The sequence below is a fragment of the Balaenoptera physalus genome (genome assembly GCF_965194825.1).
Source record: "Balaenoptera physalus genome assembly, chromosome: 12".
Classification (NCBI taxonomy): domain Eukaryota; kingdom Metazoa; phylum Chordata; class Mammalia; order Artiodactyla; family Balaenopteridae; genus Balaenoptera; species Balaenoptera physalus.
The window spans coordinates 66,552,354-66,576,948 of NC_138897.1; the positions used below are offsets into that span (position 1 = coordinate 66,552,354).

General features: G+C 42.7%; 1 protein-coding gene across 8 annotated transcripts in view; it reads right to left on the minus strand.

The window, feature by feature from the left end:
* PPP4R1 (protein phosphatase 4 regulatory subunit 1) overlaps positions 1 to 24,595 on the minus strand; it is a 69,654-nt gene that overhangs the window by 10,508 nt on the left and 34,551 nt on the right. For 7 of the 8 annotated variants that reach the window (XM_082418654.1, XM_082418652.1, XM_082418653.1 and 4 more), the window contains 8 exons: positions 24,423 to 24,488; positions 23,362 to 23,520; positions 22,887 to 23,014; positions 15,405 to 15,916; positions 10,454 to 10,608; positions 9,010 to 9,105; positions 6,956 to 7,141; positions 5,225 to 5,386 (listed from right to left, as the gene is read on the minus strand). In XM_082418654.1, coding sequence (XP_082274780.1) covers positions 5,225 to 5,386; positions 6,956 to 7,141; positions 9,010 to 9,105; positions 10,454 to 10,608; positions 15,405 to 15,916; positions 22,887 to 23,014; positions 23,362 to 23,520; positions 24,423 to 24,488 — 1,464 coding nt within the window. The remainder of the gene's footprint in view (positions 1 to 5,224; positions 5,387 to 6,955; positions 7,142 to 9,009; positions 9,106 to 10,453; positions 10,609 to 15,404; positions 15,917 to 22,886; positions 23,015 to 23,361; positions 23,521 to 24,422; positions 24,489 to 24,595) is intronic. The other variant, XM_082418655.1, reaches the window with a different exon arrangement.

Genomic DNA, 24,595 nt, shown 5'->3' on the forward strand with positions numbered 1-24,595 from the left:
CCACTTTCACCAATGGACAGATCATCCAAAATGAAAATACATCAGGAAACACAAGCTTTAAATGATACATTAAACAAGATGGACTTAATTGATATTTATAGGACATTCCATCCCAAAACAACAGAATACACATTCTTCTCAAGTGCTCATGGAACATTCTCCAGGACAGATCACATCTTGGGTCACAAATCAAGCCTTGGTAAAGTTAAGAAAATTGAAATCATATCAAATATCTTTTCCGACCACAACGCTATGAGACTAGATATCAATTACAGGAAAAAAATCTGTAAGAAATACAAACACATGGAGGCTAAACAACACACTACTTAATAACCAAGAGATCACTGAAGAAATCAAAGAGGAAATCAAAAAAAATACCTAGAAACAAATGACAATGAAAACACAACGACCCAAAACCTATGGGATGCAGCAAAAGCAGTTCTAAGAGGGAAGTTTATAGCTATACAAGCCTACCTTAAGAAACAAGAAACATCTCAAATAAACAACCTAACCTTACACCTAAAGCAATTAGAGAAAGAAGAACAAAAAAACCCCAAGTTAGCAGAAGGAAAGAAATCATAAAGACGAGATGAGAAATAAATGAAAAAGAAATGAAGGAAACGATAGCAAAGATCCATAAAACTAAAAGCTGGTTCTTTGAGAAGATAAACAAAATTGATAAACCTTTAGCTAGACTCATCAAGAAAAATAGGGAGAAGACTCAAATCAATAGAATTAGAAATGAAAAAGGAGAAGTAAAAACTGACACTGCAGAAATACAAAGGATCATGAGAGATTACTACAAGCAACACTCTGACAATAAAATGGACAACCTGGAAGAAATGGACACATTCTTAGAAATGCACAACCTTCCAAGACTGAACCAGGAAGAAATAGAAAATATGAACAGACCAATCACAAGCACTGAAATTGAAACTGTGATTAAAAATCTTCCAACAAACAAAAGCCCAGGACCAGATGGCTTCACAGGCGAATTCTATCAAACATTTAGAGAACAGCTAACACCTTTCCTTCTCAAACTCTTCCAAAATATAGCAGAGGGAGGAACACTCCCAAACTCATTCTGCGAGGCCATCATCACCCTGATACCAAAACCAGACAAAGATGTCACAAAGAAAGAAAACTACAGGCCAATATTACTGATGAACATAGATGCAAAAATCCTCAACAAAATACTAGCAAACACAATCCAACAGCACATTAAAAGGATCATACACTATGATCAAGTGGGGTTTATCCCAGGAATGCAAGGATTCTTCAATATACTCAAATCAATCAATGTGATACACCATATCAACAAATTGAAGGAGAAAAACCATATGATCATCTCAATAGATGCAGAGAAAGCTTATGACAAAATTCAACACCCATTTATGATAAAAACCCTCCAGAAAGTAGGCATAGAGGGAACTTTCCTCAACATAATAAAGGCCATATATGACAAACCCACAGCCAACATTGTCCTCAATGGTGAAAAACTGAAACCATTTCCACTAAGATCAGGAACAAGACAAGGTTGCCCACTCTCACCACTATTATTCAACATAGTTTTGGAAGTTTTAGCCACAGCAATCAGAGAAGAAATAGAAATAAAAGAAATCCAAATTGGAAAAGAAGAAGTAAAGCTGTCACTGTTTGCAGATGACATGATACTATACATAGAGAATCCTAAAGATGCTACCAGAAAACTACTAGAGCTAATCAATGAATTTGGTAAAGTAGCAGGATACAAAAGTAATGCACAGAAATATCTTGCATTCCTATACACTAATGATGAAAAATCTGAAAGTGAAATTAAGAGAACACTCCCATTTACCACTGCAACAAAAAGAATAAAATATCTAGGAATAAACCTACCTAAGGAGACAAAAGACCTGTATGCAGAAAACTATAAGACACTGATGAAAGAAATTAAAGATGATACCAACAGATGGAGAGATATACCATGTTCTTGGATTGGAAGAATCAACATTGTGAAAATGACTCTACTACCCAAAGCAATGCACAGATTCAATGCAATCCCTATCAAACTACCAACGGCATTTTTCACAGGAGTAGAACAAAAAATTTGACAATTTGTACAGAAACACAAAAGACCCCGAATAGCCAAAGCAATCTTGAGAAAGAAAAACGGAGCTGGAGGAATCAGGCTCCCTGACTTCAGACTATATTACAAAGCTACAGTAATCAAGACTGTAGGGTACTGGCACAAAAACAGATATACAAATCAATGGAACAGGATAGAAAGCCCAGAGATGAACCCATGCACATGTGGTCACCTTATCTTTGATAAAGGAGGCAAGAATATACAGTGGGGAAAAGACGGCCTCTTCAGTAAGTGCTGCTGGGAAAACTGGACAGCTACATGTAAAAGAATGAAATTAGAACACTCTCTAACACCATACACAAAAATAAACTCAAAATGGATTAAAGACCTAAATGTAAGGCCAGACACCATCAAACTCTTAGAGGAAAACATAGGCAGAACACTCTATGACATACTTCACAGCAAGATTCTTTCTGACCCACCTCCTAGAGAAATGGAAATAAAAACAAAAATAAACAAATGGGACCTAATGAAACTTAAAAGCTTCTGCACAGCAAAGGAAACCATAAACAGGCGAAAAGACAATCCTCAGAATGGGAGAAAATATTTGCAAATGAAGCAACTGACAAAGGATTAATCTCCAAAACACACAAGCAACTCATGCAGCTCAATATCAAAAAAAACAAACAACCCAATCCAAAAATGGGCAGAGGACCTAAAAAGACATTTCTCCAAATAAGATGTACAGATTGCCAACAAACACATGAAAGAATGCTCAACATCATTAATCATTAGAGAAATGCAAATCAAAACTACAATGAGGGGTTTCCCTGGTGGCACAGTGGTTAGGAATCCGCCCGCCAATGCAGGGGACATGGGCTCGTGCCCCGGTCCGGGAAGATCCCACATGCCGTGGAGCGGCTAGGCCCGTGAGCCACAACTACTGAGCCTGCACATCTGGAGTCTGTGCTCCGCAACGGGAGAGGCCACGACAGTGAGAGGCCCGCACACCGCGATGAAGAGTGGCCCCCGCTCGCCGCAACTGGAGAAAGCCCTTGCACAGAAGTGAAGACCCAACACAGCCAAAAATAAATATAAATAAATAAATAAATGTATAAAAAAAAAAAACTACAATGAGATATCATCTCACACTGGTCAGAATGGCCACCATCCTAAAATCTACAAACGATAAATGCTGGAGAGGATGTGGAGAAAAGGGAACCCTCTTGCACTGTTGGTGGGAATGTAAATTGATACAGCCACTATGGAGAACAGTATGGAGGTTCCTTAAAAAACTAAAAATAGAACTACCATACGACCCAGCAATCCCACTACTGGGCATATACCCTGAGAAAACCATAATTCAAAAAGAGTCATGTACCAAAATGTTCACTGCAGCTCTTTTTACAAGAGCCAGGACATGAAAGCAACCTAAGTGTCCATCAACAGATGAATGGATAAAGAAGATGTGGCACCTATATACAATGGACTATTACTCAGCCATAAAAAGGAACGTAACTGAGTTATTTGTAGTGAGGTGGATGGACCTAGAGATTGTCATACAGAGTGAAGTAAGTCAGAAAGAGAAAAACAAATACTGTATGCTAACACATATATATGGAATCTAAAAAAAAAAAAAAAAGTGATCAGAAGAACCTAGGGCCAAGACGGGAATAAAGATGCAGACCTACTAGAGAATGGACTTGAGGATAAAGGGAGGGGGAAGGGTAAGCTGGGACAAAGTGAGAGAGTGGCATGGACATATATACACTACCAAATGTAAAATAGATAGCTAGTGGGAAGCAGCCGCATAGCACAGGGAGATCAGCTCGGTGCTTGGTGACCACCTAGAGGGGTGAGATAGGGAGGGTGGGAGGGAGGGAGATGCAAGAGGGAAGAGATATGGGGACATATGTATATGTATAACTGATTCACTTTGTTATAAAGAGGAAACTAACACACCATTGTAAAGCAATACTTTATACTCCAATAAAGATGTTAAAAAACAAACGACAAAAACCAAACGACAGAAATAGATTACATTACACAGAATAAAAAAGTAATTCTAGAGTCCACACTGATACTAAAAAAAAAACTTCCAAAAAGGCAGAGAAAGAGAAGGGAAAGGTTATCTTTACAGGAGATAGTAACTAGTAAACACAGAAGGAATTAAAAAGAACAGAAAATTAGTATTTTACAACTCACACAGTAACAAGTGATTCAGGCAAGAACCGGGTACAGATGCAGAAATGCAAAAGCACTGGGTGAAGGACTCAGGCAAAGAGCTGTTCAGAGTTTGAAAGAATCGCCCACCGAGGAGTCAATAACCTCGATGGAAAAGTGAGCTGACCCACGGCCAAGGGACCGGACTCAGCATCACCAGGGACCCAAGAGCCAACATCGTTTTACCCCTGACGCAACCCATTCAGAAAAACACCCAGGGACCTAGGTAGAGAGGTAATACTCCTGGCAGACAACACCTGTTTAACCTGAATCTAACTGTGTGACAGCGCTCAGGCAATTTCAAATTGGGGGGCATTCTGCAAAACCACTGGCTTGGCCCCTTCAAAAAGGTCCATGACATTACAGGTGAAAAGTCAGGGAAACTGTCCTAGATTTAAGAGGACAAAAGAGACGTGATATTTAAATTCTATGTGCAATTCCCCACTGGATTCTGAGTCGAGGGGACATTATCGGGACAATTAGAGCAATTTCAATTATGATACTTCTGCACCTCAAACTTTACGACTACAATAGTTCTCCGGGACTAAACAATTTGTAAAGTCAGCGCTGCTCCTGTCAGAGACCAGAGATCCACATCAGAGGGTGAGGACGCACCACAGAAGGCCTAATGTCCATGGAATTTGCTACATGTTAGTTCAGTAATTATGAGAAAAAAGGTACAAATGTTTGTAACCATGATCTAATGTCATCTAAAAATGAAATTTAGCGTGATTTTTAAATTAAACACTGAAGTGACACTAGCAAAATTGATCAGAATGGGACTATTTTTTAACCACATGGTACCATCAAACTCATGGCTACATTTGTTACATAGAACATACAGAAACCTATCTTGATGGCAGCATAAAGTCAAAACTTTAACTCTACAGTAGAATTTTAGTGTGTTTTTATACAAAAGAACTTAACAATTACCTTCAGAAAATCATGCAAGTGTTTAAGGACACCTATCCTGACTTCATCGAGGTCTTTTAAAAATCCATTAAAAATTGGAACCAGATCTGCAGCTGTCAACTGATCTCCAAGGATGACTGCAAGTTCGTGGATGGAGAAGGCTAAGGTCCTTCGAACTTTCCACTGCAGAAATAAAGACAACTGCGTGAGTAAGCTGATCACAAAGTCTTGGTACTTTAACTTTTGCACAATGCATGAAGGTTAATTTATTATATCTGAATGTTATTAATCTCAAGTTAAATCAGAATAAAATAGTAATAATAGATACCAAGTTTTAAATGCCTACTTTCTATCAAAAACTGGCAGAAAAATGCAAAATCCCTGCATAGTATATATTATCCCCCTTTCACTTAGGAAGGAAAAAAATGCTTGGAGATCACTGGCGGGTGAAGCCTGTGTAGCTCTCGGAGCACTGGATGCCCAATTTCCTGGCGTCCCACACGGATCGAAGGCTGGCTGGTGTGCCTGCCCTGCACTGTGCCCCTCCTGACTCTGCACAGACTACCCTGGATTAAAAACAACCACAAAACTCGTTTTAAAGAACTGGCAATTAAAGAGATACAAGATTGGGAAAATCTCTTGCGGGCAGCCCTGGAAAAGAACACCGGAACAGAAATGCGCTCCATTTACAGGAAACTTTATGTCAAAAACATCTTTTTCTTCATGTGACCTTAATTTAAAAAATTTTACTTTGTTATTTAGTTTAAAACTTTACCTGCTGAGAAGCTGTTCAGAACAAAGGCTTTATCCCCACCCCCAAACACAAGAACCTGTTCTTGAGATAAAATGCTGTACCCATGTTCAATGTATCAAATGGAAGAAGGCAGGATGTTCGGATAAGCCCTGCCCATCCAGAGCCTTCCCCCTCACCAGCAGCCCCGAGAGTCCACAGAATAAAGGTGGAAAGCCGCTCATACAGAGGGTGAAACACTCGCTGGTCATCGGCCATGTGTCCCATGCCCAGTTCCACCCCTGAGGGCTGAGCAGGGATCAGCTTCCCCAGAGGTCGGAGGAGGGACTTAAACTATGTTCCCAAGGGGACGCTCGACTTCCAAGTTGCCGAGCCAACTGAGACACCGAGGGATAACCATTCACAACTCAGTATAAATTAGTCTCAGCAGGTGCCTTCAAATAACTGAGAGAGGAAGGTCGCTGAAGGAAGAGGGACTTGGGTGTATGGAAGCCAGACCCAAGGGCGGGGGGATGAAGTCGGCAAAGCCTGGGAAAACAGCCACAAAAAGCCACAAACGACCGGGGGTCAACGTTTCCCATTTCTTGTTTCTCAAATGGGTGGTGGTGGTGAGCACACGTGTGCACAAACAGGCACGCACACACCCATCAACCTTCTCCCACCCACACCGTGCTGCCCGCCGGGCCCAGACCTCGGCAGCGCCAACACAACTGCAGTTCTGCGAAGGTTGAAAAATATCAGGGAGGAAGCATTTATAACACTGTTTCTGGGGTAAAATGAAACCCTATATTCTCAAGAATCAATCTGCACGTGAACTTTAGACAACAGCACCTTTGAGTTAGGAACCTCAGCAGGTCAAACGGGAAGCTAATTCTAGCACTTCAGACAAAAAGGAAGGCAGGCTGCTCAGGTGGAGGGAGGAGCCTGGACCCACGGGGGAGCGCTCTGGTGTCACCGGCAAGCTCTCTGCACGCGAGGGAACGTGGACAGGGCCCCCGCACCTGCATGTCGGAGGCCAGCGTCTCGTAGGTCTCGCGCAGGCAGTGCCAGTTCTGCCGGCCCAGCGTCAGTGCCACGCCCGGCAGGCTGTAGGCGCAGTGCTTGGCGATCTCGGTGTCCACTGTCTGCGCCCGGGAGGGGTCGGTCATGGAGAGATACTGATCCAGCAGGGCCTGGGGCACAACGTCCTAACCAAGAGAGAGTGCAGACTTTGTAAATTAGGCACACTTGCACCTCATATAGTAGTGAAAAACCAATCTCCAAGTTTCAGGTTTCCAATAACTGAAAAGAGATAAGAAAACACGCCAAGGGAGATACATGTATAAATGAATAAAAGCAGCTTCAAGGAGGAAAACAACAAACAAGATCTTAAAACAGAAAACAGCTTAGAGGATGATGAGAGCTGCTTACTAAATTTAAGAGATACATTAAAAATAAGCTCAGCACCTTTCAGTGTTGGCAGAGATTGCAGAGTCTGGGGTAACCTACTGAATGAGGCTAAGCTAGCGGATGAGGCTAAGCAGGCCCTCTTCTGCACTGTCACCAACAAGGATCTTAAAACGACAACAACAACCGCCTTTAGATGGAAATTTAGCAATTATCTATAGAAACTTAAAGTGTACATACCTCTAACCACTTGTATAAATGCGAGGACAAGAAGAACATATCTACGATCTTGCTTATGTATGTGAAATATAGCTTTGGAAGGAGCTACAAAATAAAGGTAAAACTGGCTGCTTTGGGGGAAAAGCAAAATGGGTGCTGGAGGAGAAAAGCTGAGAAGGAAGCTGAATTCTGAACTTTGTAAACGTATTATCTATTTTTTAAAAATAAATTAAAATGGAAATTCATTAAAGGAATGAGACAATCTGTATGCACTGGCTTGAAAAAGCATGTTTTAAAACACTATGGGGCTTCCCTGGTGGCGCAGTGGTTGGGAGTCTGCCTGCCGGTGCGGGGGACGTGGGTTCGAGCCCTGGTCTGGGAGGATCCCACATGCCGCGGAGCGACTGGGCCCGTGAGCCACGACAGCTGAGCCTGCGCGTCTGGAGCCTGTGCTCCGCGGCGGGAGAGGCCGGGATAGTGAGAGGCCCGCGCACCGTGATGGGGAGTGGCCCCCGCTTGCCACAACTGGGGAGGGCCCTCACGCGGAAGCAAAGACCCAACACAGCAAAAAAAAAAAAAAAAAAAAAAAAAAAAATTAAATAAAGGGGGGAGGTTTTACAGGGCTAAGGAAAAAAAAAAACAAAAACAAAAAAAAGAACACTATGAATACCAACTCCATTTTTAAGAAATAGAACAAACAGAAATAAAGGACTCACTCCCTTTGATCTAGGCAATCTACTTATAATAATGCACAGACAGTCCCAGAAGCAAAGCACAGGCATGATCACAATGAACGTGGCTTTACTTGTAATATCACAGCACACCTACACCTGAACGCCCATCCCAGCCATGCTCACGCGGGGCCACGTGGGTGCTGTGCTGGGGGTGGGGGGGCGGGGTGGGGGGGAGTCTGTGCTCCTGTGCAAAGAGCTCCAAGACACGACTCTTTAAAAAAGAAAAAAGAAAGGCAGGCATCACCACATTCCAACGACCCCACATGTAAAGCCTCTGATTCGAGTCACCCTGCCAGCCGACAGCACTTTACAGCGGCTCTGGGCCGTACTTCCACGTTCTCCTCTCTGAAGTCAAGCTCTACCTTACAATCCTTGGCAACTCAGGCATGAAGACCCAGGCGTGACGGCCTGGCTCTATCTGTCTTTGAAAGACAAAGGTGCACGCCGACGCGCTGGCGCGCGTCCGCCTAGGCGCGCTGAGGAAATACAAGAGGACCCATGGTCGCGGTCACCCTGGAGGGGAAGGGGGTCACGGGTGTGAAAAGAGAAAGATTTCTGCTTATATTTTACTCGACTGCTTGAATTTTCTTATCAGAAGTATGATATATTAGCCCTCATTTTCAAAACATTATCAGAAGGGCCAAATTTGGTGAGAAATGGGTTTAAAAGTGGACTTAACAACACCCACACGAAGTAAAGAGTTTTGGGTCACCTACCTGCACTTTAGCTCTCCTTTCCTCATCGGGGCTAAAACCACCACTGGTGCCCGAGTCTGAATCATCATGAATATAGCGAAGGGCAGACTCCATATTCTGTCGGGAGAGAACAGTCACTTAAAGAACTGTCCGGTCTGTGAGTTCCCTTCATTTAAACTATCTTACTAAGTTACTCACCTTTCAAGGCCACCAAAAGATAAGAATACGTACAAATTCTTCATGCTTTTAAATGTTTATAAACAGACCTAAGACCTCATAAGAATTCCCCTGCCTTAAATCAAACTTTGAGAATAGGTTGCTAAATGTATGAAAACAAATTCCAGAACAAATGTAATTAAAAAGTAAATTTAGAAGTAATTTTGAAAAGGTCCCAATATCTAAAATTAGCTATCAATAAAACAGTATTTAGAGGGTGCTTCAGGCAACTGTTGTATGGTATGTCATACACAGTTTTTCTTCTACTATTTCTATTCCTGGCTATTTCTAATTTCACAAATATATTGGGCTGGCCAAAAAGTTCATTCGGGTTTGTCATGCAATGTTATAGGAAAACCCGAACCAACTTTCTGGCCGACCCAATAGTTTTTTAACAGCCCCCGCCAACCCCAAAATGAAAACAAAACACCTTCTAAAACTCAGATAAAGTACTGAAATCTCCGATGATGCTAAGTGGTCAGGGTTTCATTCTGAAGCCCTGGTTTTACGCAAGATTTCCAAGTATACCGGTGTCATCCGACAGAAAACAAGCCAGGAATCCACCGGGGCCCTGGGACCCCCGTGCCCCCATGCGCATGAGGCCCCCCTCCCTGAGCTCAGCGTCCAGGCCGCTCTGCCCTGAGACCACCTGCCTCTGGCCACCAGCATGTGTTCCTTCTCCCGCCGACACACACAAGGGATGAGAACTACGGACACCGCGTGGTGCTGGCTTGGTGGGGGGTCGGGGGGTTCGGGGAGGACGGTGCAGGACACAGGCAGGCGGGCTGGTCACAGTACCCACCCGCACACTCCAGGGTCCAGATAATCCCGCAACGCGGCCTCAAGTCCCGATCTTCCGCTCAGAATACTGCGCTGCTCGCTGCAGTGAAATGGTCCCATCAGAAACAAAGCACCCCTCCAAAAAGAAAAGGGAAGAGTTAATTACTCTTGATAAAGGGCTTTGTCTCCAGTAAGATTATTTCACTGCAGTGAGCCACACCCACACTGAAGCTGCGGAGTGGTCATGTAGACAGTCCCGGGGCTGACTATTAACTCCAAGCTCTGGACATGACACTCATCTCACAGAGACAGGACGTGGTGACGATGACTTTTACTTTATGCAGAAGGGAGACAGAGAAAACCAGCGACAGACAGGACATGGTAACTGGGCCGTGACAAGCACCACGGCTGCCCCGCGAACGGCTCCGGGTCCACCCGGCTCACTGTGCACGCCCTGCGGAGCCCTCACCTCGACGGCCTCGCTCGTCAAAGGCCCGGAGGTGCCGTGGTCAAGTCTGCAGCCAGGGAGCTCATCGTGCGGGGCCCTCCGGGTGGCCTCGCTGACCTCGTCGCAGGCGTCCAGGCTGGAGGCGCGCAGGGCGGCGGCCAGCACGTCCACCTGCGCTGTGGGCGGAACGACAGGCCTGTGAGCGCAGGGCCGCGGGTGCCTGGGCTCTCCCTGCGCAGGGTTATGGGATCAATGAGACGCAGTGCTTTTGGGACACTGCCATCGAAAAGCTGGAAAAAACCTCTACTGTGGTCAATCATTAGTTCTCCGAGGGAAAAAGTAGAAAACTAATATGCTTTCATGAGATTAAAAATGTTTACCCACTACTGTACATTATTCTGCGTTAGTATGAAAAGAGAGATGCTATCTAGTCAAATTCAGGGTCAGTGAACTATGTTTCGGGAACGCATGAGCGGGACTGGCGAGGCTTACTTACTAAGCTATCTTAGCAGGAGAGCAGTCACACAGACCCTGCCAACATAAAACAATGGGAATTACAAAGATTTCTGTGGCAGTTACATTTAAACATCTCATATCTCATTCCGGTTTATTTTACTTTTCTCTAATTCTTTTTGAAAGTGAAATTAGTGACTTGTCCCAAACAAGCACTGTCTCGCTTGCAGGAAACCAAAATGACAGATAACCAAGCAGCAGCCCTGAAGTCTGGCAAATGGCACTGTCTACGTTTTGAGTTACATCTTCTTTATAAAAGTCATTCAAAGTGAAGATAAAGCATTCTTCCTTCCCCCCGAAATAAATGAGGAATTTAGCAAAAAGAAATTGTTTAGCATTACTTCAAGTAACAATCCACCTGGATGCTCAAAATATAGGAATTTATAAAGTTTACCTGCAGATTTATTTAGTACAAAGATTAGAAAGTGTGTTCCCACTCTATTTAAAGATTATTAAAAAGCAATCAGCATTTTATTAAGATCACCTATTACTATGCTATAGCATTTATAAAATTCTAGTTAAGTATACAAGGTACCCAGCAAGAGAGACACAAGAAACATACAGGATGATGACCTAACTGAATAGATTAAATTGAAGGTGTCTAATCATGAAAAGTTACTCACGGAAAGCATCCTCATTCTTTTGGGAATTTCAGCTGCAATTTGTACTAATCCTTTACTCACTTCAGCTCCCCTTTTAGAATCCTCCAAGTTTCCACAATGAAATCACAACAGAACGAAAGGAGGCCAACGGGCCGGAACATGCTTTCTGCCCCCACAGATGCAGGCGGGGGGTGTGAGGGTGGGCTCCCTCATGCATGGTGACCCGTTCCTGGGAAGCCTTTCACGGAACACGCCTCGCACAGGCCACCAGCCTGAGCAAACGACAGCCTACTCCTCGTCTATGTTACTCTCTACCTTTAGGTTTGTACGTTCGCAAAAGTTTCAGTGAGTTACACTGAGGTTACCTCCTTCAAAAGACCGGTACAAAGGTCACGAGGACGACCTCATGCCGACTCACGGGGAGCCCGCGGCCCCGGAGAACCCAGGCTTGCCTGAGACTCAGCGGATGGCTCACCACGGCCAGCGGAAGGAAACTGAAGCACAGGCCTTCGCCACGTCTGCGTTTTCCTCACCATGCGGGCGGAAACCCCAGGATCAGAGCCCACGCGGCCCCTGGTGACTCGCGCTCAGAATCGGGGACAGCCTGGAACCTGGAATTTCCTGCCCCCCCTGAAACGCTGGTCTGGCTGAGCTCACCCTTTCCATCTCTGACTCTCGCACACCGTCCTGGAGGTTAGTCACAAGTTCCTAACAATTTCTTGCTTACAATCAATAAACAATATGATTTTTCGGACCACAACTGCCCAGTGGACCCAGTTATTCCACCGGCCCTAACGAAACTGGAGAGAGCTCTGCACTTGCTGGCCTGGCCAGCTCCCCTCTGCAGTCTGTGAACTGGCCACGGCCAATCAAACCGGCACCGGTCACTATTCAGCCGTGGCTCAATCCTGAATCAGCCTGGTGATGCCACACGCCAGGGAGTTTGGAAAAGGGGCTCTCTTACACCTTCTTCCCATTTTACTACCTCCCTTTCTGTCCTTCCACGTAAGATCTACTTCTGTTCCACAGCTGAGAAAGGGCTTTCTTTTTCTGACAGGAACATCTCATTCTAGTTCCCGGAAACACTTAAGTTTTTTGATTAGAGACCCACAAAGAAAAAAAAAATTAATCTATCAATGCTTCAAAGAAGGTAAGCGTTAAACTGGTAAGACTGTGAAGCAAAGGCTGCCTCAGAGGAAAAAAATCCCAACTCTTGCTCTTGTTCCCCATGACATTCCCACCAAACAGCATGGAAAAGAACAAGGGACCCAGTGGCTCATGAAAGCAGAAACTTGACTCTGAGGGTCCACCTTGCCCTGACGTTCCCCCGCCCCCAGTCAAGAATACACACATGCGACAGAAATAGTTGAGTTCCTGGCCAGAACTTAGTTTCCAATTGGGGTTAATTCTGCCTTTCAAAAAGGTAGACCTTCTCTGACAGACTGCCCACAACCACAGATTAGAAAAAAAAAAGCACCCACAGTTAAGGTACACCCTTTAAAAACCCAAAACACCTTCTAATAGTATGAAAAGTCAGTAATAGTTACTACAATTAACACGGGTTCAATATGCCCTCAGATGCTCAGGAATTCTGCAGCCGAAGCCCTCCCGCCCCCAACCCTGCCCACCGATGTTTTGCTGCAGAACATCTGACACACGAAGTGTGTCACCCTCTGTGCTCTCTGAGGCTGGGATTTCTGTCTGGTCTGCTGCTGGTATATATTCACTGCCTGGAAGAGTAGCTGGCACATAATAGGTGCTCGATAAGTGATGCTGGATGAATCAGTCAATCAATGAATATGTTAAGAAAGTATCAACATTATGGACAGAAAGAACAACATGACAAATTTAAATTGTAACAGGTGTAGGAGCTGAATTAGAAAGAGAACTGATTAAATCATAATATAGTATTGCTACTAAAATCTCAATTGCAGCCTGTAAATTTTAAGTCAAACAGTGTTAGTCACCTTCTGAAACACAAAGTCATATCCTGACACTCATATGTGTCCATGTAGGGTTTTTAAAAAAGCAAACTATACATATTACTTTTAGCTTATTTGTTAAAAAAAAAAGAATTTAAAGTAGCTTATTCAATATTTCCGTTAATATTTAGTAGGTGTCCACGTGTCAGAGAACTGACTAGCAGGTGTGTACAGGGAGAGCTCCCAGAACGGGCCAAAGGCCAGTTAGGAATCTTTTTTCCATAAAGGTAAGGAGCGTACAAAAAACAAAACACGAGGGTTACTGAAGTTTGATCAACTGAATAAAACTTAAGTTGACAAATGATAATAAAATTTATTTCAACAAAAAGCAGAAACCTGTAAAGACAACATTTATCAAGAGCTGACCACCCCAAGATGTGCACATCTGAGGTGTAATTCTGTCTCCATCCTCCTCATCTGGGGTGGAAGGGAGGGGGCAAAGGCAAGATTCTGATGAAGATTCTAATTTGTCAAACAAAACCAAACCTCAGTATTTGCTACGTCACCAGGTTGTCATAAAATGCAGAATTCTGGGCTCAAGGGGGTAAAAATCAAGGGCAGGAGCCACAATTGAGGAACTCGCGAGAGCAGTAAAGCTGTGAGGTTTTCAGGGAAAATAATCCACCACGAGGGATAGAAAATAGGACATTCTATGGAAAACACTCACAAGGAGGAGGAATGAACTACTGGTCCACGAAGAGCGAGCATAAATTGCAGACACAGACTCAGAGGCTCACGGCGCCCGATACTATTCACAGCATTCTGGAAAAGGCGACTGCCAGTTAAATTAAAGTAACTTTCAACCATCAAGGATATGAATTTGCCTTTAATCAAACAAATCATTTAGTTTTTCTCCAAGTATAAAATGACCATAGGAAATCTTTAAAAATCATGATACGTTAAAGCCAAATAAAGATAACTGCTAATATCACCTCCACGGATGAAATTTTCCAAGTTTAAACACAACAAGGTTTTGTGTGTTTTAGAAGGACACTGAAGGTTTCGCTTTGTCTGCTTTAAAAACAGGTGTTTTGCTAACAGTGAGCAAACTGACAGTTTAGAAATTTTAGCTTCTAGAATGAACAAGGAAAAAAAAAACCCACAAAGTGATAAAGGATCTGAAGACTTGCAGTTTGGGGATTTTTCAAAATTGTTTTTTGTTTTATGGTAACATTTCAGATGTCACTGGTTAGCGTCATCAGTAGGAGCTCTGATGTCGCTGGCATCAGGTTCCTGGCCCCAGACCGTAAACCACCCCCTGGCCCCAGCAGGCAGAGTGGGGTGGCCTGGGACCTCATTCCCACACTCCTATTCCACTGAGTGAGAGCAACTTGTTATTTTTACACACAACAACCTTCAAGGCTGCCGTTCACAATGGCAGAATCTAGGTGACACACGTGTAACCCAATGGAACAAGGTCCAAACTGAGAAACAAAGACACCAGCAGGACCCTCGCAAACGCCCACAGCTCTTAAAACACCACGTTCCATAGGAAGATATGTATCTTTGTCCACTGCTAACAGACTACAGCCTTTCTGTAAAACACAGCACTGCATCTGCTGTTTATAAAAAGGTTAATGAGATCCAGAGCAGAAGAGTTAAGGCAGGACTCTAGGGTTAAAATTGTAAAAACAGTGAGTGAGTGTGAACAAGTCAGAGAGCGATTTGTGAACCAACACATCTGTACCTGCTACACTGAGGAACACAGTGACGGGCTCAGCTGGAATTTATTTCCTGAAATTCAGACTAATCACATTTATCCAGACAAGAATACATGATGACAATGGTCAAAATAGATTTTTAAAAGGCAATTTTTCTGGGGAAAAAATTCAGAAAATAACATTTTTTATCAGAACAAAGAACTGACTCCCATACCTTTCACGTCGGGATCGTCAATGTGTGGCTCCAGGTTTTCTATCATCTCTTCCAGTTCCTTTCTGGTGGCCATGGTGATGTTTGCAGAAGCCGGGGAGGTGGCCTCAGGCATTCCCTCCAGCCCCTCGGGGCCGAGTTTGTTCCCAGAGCCCTGCTCCAGCTCCACATCTGGATCTATTTCGGGAAGAGGAGTCCTCCAGAAGTGGAAGGAGTTGTACAGCTCCTGATCCAGGGGGGCTGAGTCCTGCGCACTGGAGCCCACCTCCAACCGACAGGCAGACCTGCCGGTGCCGGGCTTTTTATCATCCTCGTTACTAGCTGCCTCCTGATGAGGCTCTGAGGACAGAGGACAAGGTAACGAGCTGTCCCCTGGAGGCTTCCTAGGGCTTTCAGCACCGATGTCCGGGTCCGGCGCACCTTCCAGTTTGACACTGGAATTACTAACAGTGGGGTCTGCAGGAACATCCTCTGGCCTGATCTGTGCATCCTCTGGGACTTCTTCATCTCTGGTCCTTTTATTGTTTTATTTGGGAAAAAGAAAGTGAAAGTATAAAAATAATTACTGAAAAAAAAAAAACAATGAAAGATACTACATAAAGCATTTAGACAAGTATTAAAAATTACAAATTATCCATACAAATTCAGTAGTTTATGTATATTACTGATAATGCTTCTTTTTCCATCAGTTGTTCTGTGCTCAGAGATGTAAACATCTGTTAAGTCTAGATATTAAAGTATTACGTAATAGTTGGAGGAGATAACATTTAAGAACCCCGGGATTCTATAATACCATGCTAATTTCAATAATAAAAAAACTAAAAAGAAATAGTAGGAAGATAAATTCTCACAATGCATTTTAAGCTAAATACATCATAAAAATTATCTGATTTTTAGGATTATAGTATTGCCACTGTGCTCCAATGACATATGGAAAAGCTGAGAATTAAAACCTCCTTGCTTACACAGAAAAGAAAAAAAAAAACCCTCTACACAGCATTAGAAAAGATCCTTATTTACTATCTTGCAAAATATATTAAAGTCCACTTAAGTGTAAATAAAGTTATTTTTATTCCTTCCACACTTTCAGCTCTACTCCCAAAAGTTTTTCCCCCTGCAGCCATGACTTAATTGACAGAGAGGTGGTACAAGCCCTGGGGCCACAGCCCATGGGTCACCGCCATCCACCACCTACGCTGAGGCTCTACGGCAAGTTTTAAAGTTCACCCTCAGAGTTTATCTGACTCAATTACCCTTAACAAACGGGTGCTGAGTACCTACTAGGAGCCAGGGAGCGACACCGGTGGTGAGGGTTCCTACGTGAATGAGAGGCAGCTGCTGCTCCTGAGATTAGCATCAGAGGCAAACGCTTCTGGGGGCGGGGGCAGAGGCGCCAGCTGCAACGAAAGGCTTTCCAGGGAATGACAGGAGCCGTGGGTGGAGCAACCAACACGTGCTTACGAGGCTAAGGGAAAACCGCACTCAGACAGCATATGCAAAGGCAGGAGTGACAGGAGAGGTGCCACACCTTCAGAAAATGGGATGAGTTTACGATGGCTCAGAGAGGGAACCGATGGAAAAGTCGGCGGAGCCACTGCACCTCCGGAACGTACCCTAGGGTACAGGAGACAAGGCAGGGGTGAAGAGAGTTACATTTTGAGATGCGTTCTTTCAGAAAGGCCACCCAGAAGCAGGACAAGAGGTGCGTCCGGCGGCAGGGAGTGCAGCGGAGCAGGTGAGGAGTGGCAGGGATGCCCTTCTGAACAGGGTGGCGTGTCGGGGCTACAGAAGATGGAAACACACTCAAATGACGCCAACGCCAACACGACTGCTCACTTCCCGCTCGCGGGGCATGAGAAGCAAAGGGAGGAACCTGTGAAGATTTCCAGATTTCTGGCCTGAGTGACCGAACAGGTGCTGGTGGCACCGACTGCAAGTGAAAAACACCAGGGCAGTTTGAGGAGGGGGTTTCAGTCTGGATGGGCTGAGTCGGGATCTACATAGAATTCCAGGTGGTGACGTCGCCGGGAAACTGGTCAGAGCCCAGACAGACTGGAGGGCGCCCCAGAAGGACTGGCCTGCATATGTGTCACGACAGTCGTGCAGAGTGACAAAGAGCACAGCATTCCTCCTGTCCAAGAGGATGCTTCCGACGAGCATTCTTCAGGCTCAGAGAAAAAGGCCAGAAGAGACGAAGAACTGAAGGCACAGGAGACTGATGGAATCACTGATAAAGCAACGTCTTTCTGAGAAGGAAGACTAGGGGCTCGAGAACACAGGTGGACAGATTAAACAGGCGAAGAGACAGCTCTTTCTACGAACATGAAAGGGAAGTGAGGATGGATACGTAGGTAAATTTGTCAGGTGAGGGTGGGGTGCTCCCTTGAAACATGGGCCCGTAAACATACGCAGTGAAAGGCATTAAACAGGAGGCTCACCCGGCCTGTGCCCTGGAAGGTGACGTCGCCACCGACGTGACACCCCAGTTACAGAGCCACCGTATGTGCTCTCGGGAGATCCCCAACTTCCTGGATCGCACTTTATCTCACAGTAATGTTCACACTGTTTTCAGAAACGAATTTTTTTAAAAACACGTGATTATTTAAAAAATATTTTTTTTAGATACAGATAAAAATATTTAATACCTCATCTGAAAACATACCACACAGTGACAGCATTTAAAATTCTGTTGTTTCTCCACCATTCTTATGCTCATAAAATACATAACATGCACACATACACTGCGAGAACGCGAGTCTCACCAGCACTGGCGCTGCAGATCCCACGTTTACTCCTTAGTCATAAAATGAGGGGCTGGCCTCGATGTCTGCAGCATCCCTTCCCTCTCCAAAACAGTCCGGAAGCAAGTGCTCTTATGCAAGATAAGTGTCTTCTATATGTGTATGAATTACATGGTATTTTCCAATCATGCCTTTATTAAAGATATTTTTTCTTTTGTTTTAAAAAAAGAGTGGGATAGGGCTTCCCTGGTGGCGCAGTGGTTGACAGTCTGCCTGCCAATGCGGGGGACACGGGTTCGAGCCCTAGTCTGGGAAGATCCCACATGCCACGGAGCAGCTGGGCCCGTGAGCCACAATTACTGAGCCTGCGCGTCTGGAGCCTGTGCTCCGCAACAAGGGAGGCCGCGATAGTGAGAGGCCCACGCACCGTGATGAAGAGTGGCCCCCGCTTGCCACAACTAGAGAAAGCCCTCGCACAGAAACGAAGACCCAACACAGCCATAAATAAATAAATAAATAAAATTAAAAAAAAAAAAACAAAAAAAACGAGTGGGATAATGGGTAAAATTTGAATAAAATCTCTAGATGACAGTATTGTATCTATGTTAATTTCGCTAATTAGAGTGTGGTTATGTATTAGTATCTGTGTTTTGAGGAGTGAAATATTTAAGAAAGGTAAAAAGAATATCATGTCTAAAACTTATCTCAAAGAATTCAGAAAAAAAAGAATAATAAAACAAGTATGGTAAAATGTTAACATTTGGAGAATCTGGAAGAAGTGTTTATGGGATTCCTTGGCTATTTTTACAGTTTTTCTGATATCATGCAAACTGAATTTTAAAAATTATAGTAGGGACTTTCCTGGTGGCACAGTGGTTAAGAATCCGCCTGCCAGTGCAGGGGACACGGGTTCGAGCCCTGGTCCGGGAAGATCCCACATGCCGTGGAGCAACTAAGCCCGTACGCCACAACTACTGAGCCTGCGCTCTCGAGCCCGCGAGCCACAACTACTGAAGCCCGAGCGCCTAGAGCCCGTGCTCCGCATCAAGAGAAGCCACCGCAATGGGAAGCCCGCGCACCACAACAAAGAGTAGCCCCGGCTCGCCCCAACTAGAGAAAGCCCGCGCGCAGCAACGAAGACCCAACGCAGCCAAAAATAAATAAATAAATAAATAAATAAATTTTTTAAAATAAAAAAAAATAAAAATTATAGTAACAGGACATTGTTTGGTGGTGGTGGGGAGCAAATGGCTGAAACTTAAGACTTCACTTGTTATCTGATGAATTTAAGAAACTTCCACTTAAAATTCACAAAAAGAAACCAATTAAAAGGCCATTTAGTATGGAAAACTATTCCAAGGGCCTGAAGTTCCTGGATCACTATCTCATCTTAGCATTAAAATTAAATTTTAATATTCTCAGCAGGAAAAACAAAGAATCACTGGCCAAGTCATTCTATCTGCCTTATGAAAAATTACTAGTTTGTCCCACCTTCAAACTCCTCGTATGTTTTTAAAGAGACAAAAACATTTTCCCTCATATGAAATTCTGGGAAGTATTAAATTCTGTACGAATAAACCGTCTGCTTCAAAATAAACCGTCAAAAATATAAATTCTCCAAATACGTTTTTTTCCTGGAGCTGGGTAACAGTCAGTGCACAATCAAGCTGCTAAATGCCAGAATTCTGACATTCCTAACGGTCAGTCTGGCAAACGCTATCATACAAGCAAACGCTATTTTGAGGAGAACTGAGGAGACTGAGGGCTCGCATAAGGAGCGGAGTAGCCCAGCTCCTCACAGGTGTAGGGAACAAGTGCAGCAGAGGGTCAGCCAGAAACGCATCTCCAAGAGAACCTACGTCTCCTCGGTGCCTGCGTAAGCTGAGAGTTAGTATCTTCAGAGACCTGGTGACTCAAGACTGGGGCCTAGGAAAGTGCCCTGGGAACATCTGGTCCCAGAACACTGCATCCTGAGATGAGAGCAGACACAGCCTTCATGTGCTGTGACTTCATAATGGAGTCTCAACATCAGTGAAATACTTCCAGATTTGTACCAGTAACAATTTTACTCACACGTAGTTAGCTTTAAGCTAAACTGAGAAAAACTAGCAAAAGCAGTTCAGTTACTTAAGGCTTTTGAGATAAAATCTATTATTTTCTAACAATAACTCATTCGACATTTATCATGTGCCGAGCATGTGCCAGGCCTGGTGAAGATGTCAGAATACACAAAGATAAAAACCAGGCTGCTACGCGGGGGGACCGGCAGTCCACTGGATGAATGTGTGCAAAATACACGACCAAGAGATATGACTAAAATTAGTGCTCGTGCACCAGTGCTATGAACAGCCAGGATGCAAAAGCTCTGAATTTCCTCCAAGATTCTTGGAGGTAGTCTGTCCAGACATTCTCTCTGTTAAATGAGGTGTGGATGAAACAGGATGGCGTCCCAGACACAAAGAGGGAGAACCCAAAGAAGGCAGTGTATTCGGAGAGCGGTGTAATAGCTGGTTTAACTAAACAGAAAAGAGGTTGCTCATTTCACATAACTTGTAAGTGCAAATCTGAATGCTTAACTCTGCTTCTGGAGGCACAGCTTTTATTAACACCTTCAAAGAAGTATGAACAGCCTGATCAAGGGTGAGTGAGAGATAAACCTGGTATTTTATAAAGTCAGAGGTTTATAATCAATAAATGCTTCAAAGAGTATTAAGTGATATTAAATGTTTCCAGGAGCAGATGAAACACTACAAAAGAAATAAATAGTAGCGGAAATATACTGCCAAAAACTTGCTATTTTGTGAGATATTCGTTTGAGAAATCTGAATTCTAGGAAACTGAGGGGACCTCGAGAACGGGAACCAAGTCCTGTACATCTGTCTATAGTCGCTGGTTCATAGTAGGTGCTCAATTAATTTTTGCATAATCAACCAGTCAACCTTAAATAACAAAACTGGATTTAAGACAGCTCAAAACAAAAGCCAGTGCAGTATTTAAGAGAGGGCAAATCAGCTAATGGCTCTGAGATAATAATACCTAGGACTACACAACAGCTTTTACAATATTTAACAGAACTCCCTTCTCAGCCAGCAACTGTCTCCTCCCTCCCTTACATCATTAACACAATTCAATAAAGCCTAATAGTATAGTGAAAATCCAATGCTACGAAGAGTATTGACTTGACACTAAGACAGACCTCATTACAATGGAAGAGGAGTTAAGGTTTGTAGCTAAAAGATAACTAACTGCCTTTAAATAGCTCTTCCAATAATGTCCTATACCGGCAGTTAGCAAAACTACCGGCCACGGTAGCCACGCCAACTGTCTCTGTCAATAAAGTTTTACTGGAACACAGCTGAGCCCATGCATCATGGACAGTCTACGGCTGCTCCCACACTGCAGGAGTTCTGACGGAGATCGAATATATTTACTGTGTGGTCTTTTACAGGAAGTTTGCTGACCCCATCCTAATAATTCTCTGTAAATTTATATTTTCACTTCCTAGACTCTCTCCAGATACAAAAATAAAAGCTATGCAATAGTCTTCGTACAATTAGTATCATTAGTGAAAAGGTCGCTGACTTTAAAACTGAAGAGCAGGTAACACCCCTCCCCCACACCTCATCACTCTGTCACACTCCCTGCAGCAACTGTTTTCAAAAGAACTGACAGACTTCCCTTGCTAGGAAGACAGGTTTAGAATGATTTTTCTTCCTTTACAAAAAACAGTACCTCAGGTTTGTTTGGCTACTCAGCAGGACAGTAGGAGAACGGGCAAAAAGGTAAAACAAGGCAGCAGAGAAGAAAGGAAGAATTGCCAAATCAAAACACCAAGAAAGCAAATATCACAGTATCAAGACCTACAGAAGAAAATGTCCATTAGCATCATGACAAGGGAGGACAAGGCACTCTGGTAACTCAGGCATTACAGGCAGGGCTGTTACAGAAACAGGCACTAACTGAGCTCAAGTGCACACCTGTCAAAGTCTGTGTGTATTTCCCATGCACTAACTTAGGTCTGAACCATTTTTCCCCTAAGGATATACTAAAATAAATTTTAAAAACTAAAACTTAATTAAAATTTTTTAATGCAAAAAAAATTAAAAATAAAAATCAGAGATGTCCTCTTTAAGCTTTATTTGAAAATCTGGTTGCCTTATTAAATGCTCTTAAAAGTTGATATTCTAGTTAGTAAGTGCACTAATTTGGTGCTAATCATTAAAATACTTTCCCCCTCAATTGAGAGATTACAATCATTATTCTGTAGACAGAGAATCCAAGATCCACAATAAAATTAACTGACTAAAAAGGAAAATAATAGTAAGAAACTGACTATATAGTAACGCATATTCCTAAATTAGGTTTTACTCCTTATAAAACCAAACCCTTTAAATTGTATAACCATTACTTTGTATATCCTAAATGTTAACAGATGGTTTACTAGGTAAATTATTTATTAAATAAACTTATACAAAAATTATTATCAAATCTATCACTACAGCTTTCTATATGCCTAGCACCAAGCTAACTGTGTTACATGTACCTTCATCTTCTCATTTAAATATGTAATTAACCAGAGATGTTTAACAAATGTATTTAAGATAAAACTCTATTAAAATATTTACCTATTTTTGTAATCAAGAGAAATAGTAAACTCTCCAAAAAGAACATTATAAAAATAGTGAGAATGAAAAAAATGCTCACAAGCAGTAAAACTGGAAAGCAAAGTTTAAAAAAATCATACCTATTTTTGTCTTCTACTGATGTATCTTCTGAACTTTTGTTTTCTTCTTTAAAATACTGGCCTGAGCTAGATGGATTAGCAAAAGTAGATATGAAAGGTCCCAGAGACTGAAAAGCTGCTTGCCGAACCTAAGAAGAATAAAAGGACAGGAATAAAACGTAAATCCTTCTTCAGCTAGGATTTACAGTTCCCCATCAATTATTTTCTCCTTTTTACTTTTAAATTTTTTATCTTGGCTTGAATATTTAAACCATGAGAATGTGAATATGAGACCCTATAAAACATTTGCATGGAACAGAAATTTCATCCAGTTAAAAAAAAAAAAAAAGTTAATATAGCAGTCTATTGTCTACTCCTAAAAGTATTAGCAATAATATACCTTAAATGGCAAATTTTTTCTTAAATTATGAAATCAAAATCACGTCTTCTGTAAAATGCATTCTTTTACAAAAATGATAATTAAACAAAACCTTACCCAACGTGAAGGATCACTGATCAAATTAATAAATAGTGCTGATAATTTAGTCCGTCGAATTTCTTGACATGTTGCACAAGAAACTGCCATGAAGCACTCAGCACAGGCCTTGCGGACTCCCCACACGTTATCGGAACAAAGCTGGAAAAACCTGGGCAGCTGTGCGAGGAGGATGGTGTTTCGTTAGGCAGACACACAGCAGGCTTCAGGAGTTACTTTTATCTCATTTTCTGCTTTCACAGCATTTAAAACATTAGATCTTCTTAATGAAATTTAGAAGACCCATTTAATATTAATACTTAGCAGTTTTAAATAAATCACACCCAATTCATTCCACTACTGACTATGGAAAATCAAAAACGCTCCCAACACGTACAGCTTAAATGTTATCCAAGAGCTTGTACTTAAAGTTAATTATTCTGCATAACAGATGGTTTCAGAAACTCTTCAAGTACATTAACTTGTACATTAAGCACTTTTATCCCAGGAACTAGCCATTTAAAAATCACCTGCTGTAAATTTAATTTGTCACTAAAATACTTGAGGGTTGCAATAAAATTAAAGATTCATTTGAATAAATAAGAATTGATTTTATAGAAATGGGAGTTAAAAAGGGATCAATGGTTTGTAACACATCTGCATTTTTAACAAACTGTCCTTAACAAAACACAATTCAAGTGCCCAGATTACAGAAATTTAAACTCTTAAAGTTATATTATCTTTCTGGTTTACATCCATGGAATTGTATTAGGTTGGTCAAAAAGTTCATTCAAGTTTTTCTGTAGTATTATAGAAAACCCGAACGAACTTTTTGGCCAAGCCAATATTAATACACTTTGGGGGAAGGTAACTGTATGTATTTCAAACTTTACGTGCTACTTTGTCATGCACTGCTTTCTCCTTAGTTGTTTGTTGTTTTTTTTTTTTTGCCGCACTGCTCAGCATGCGGAACTTCCCTGACCAAGGATCAAACCCGTGCCCCCGGCAATGGAAGCGTGGAGTCTTAACCACTGGACCACCAGGCGAGTCCAGTCTCCTCAGTTAATTTCTGCAATACTTACCAACATTTCCTCAGTAGCTTGCTGGCCAACTACGCTGCAAATATCTCCAAAATTGGCAGCACAGACCTGACAACAAAAGCATCACTGACATTTCAAAATATTACAGCATTCTTTAAAAATAATCTTTTAAATTTCACAGATCAATATGGTAACCACTACAACCATGTATTCTT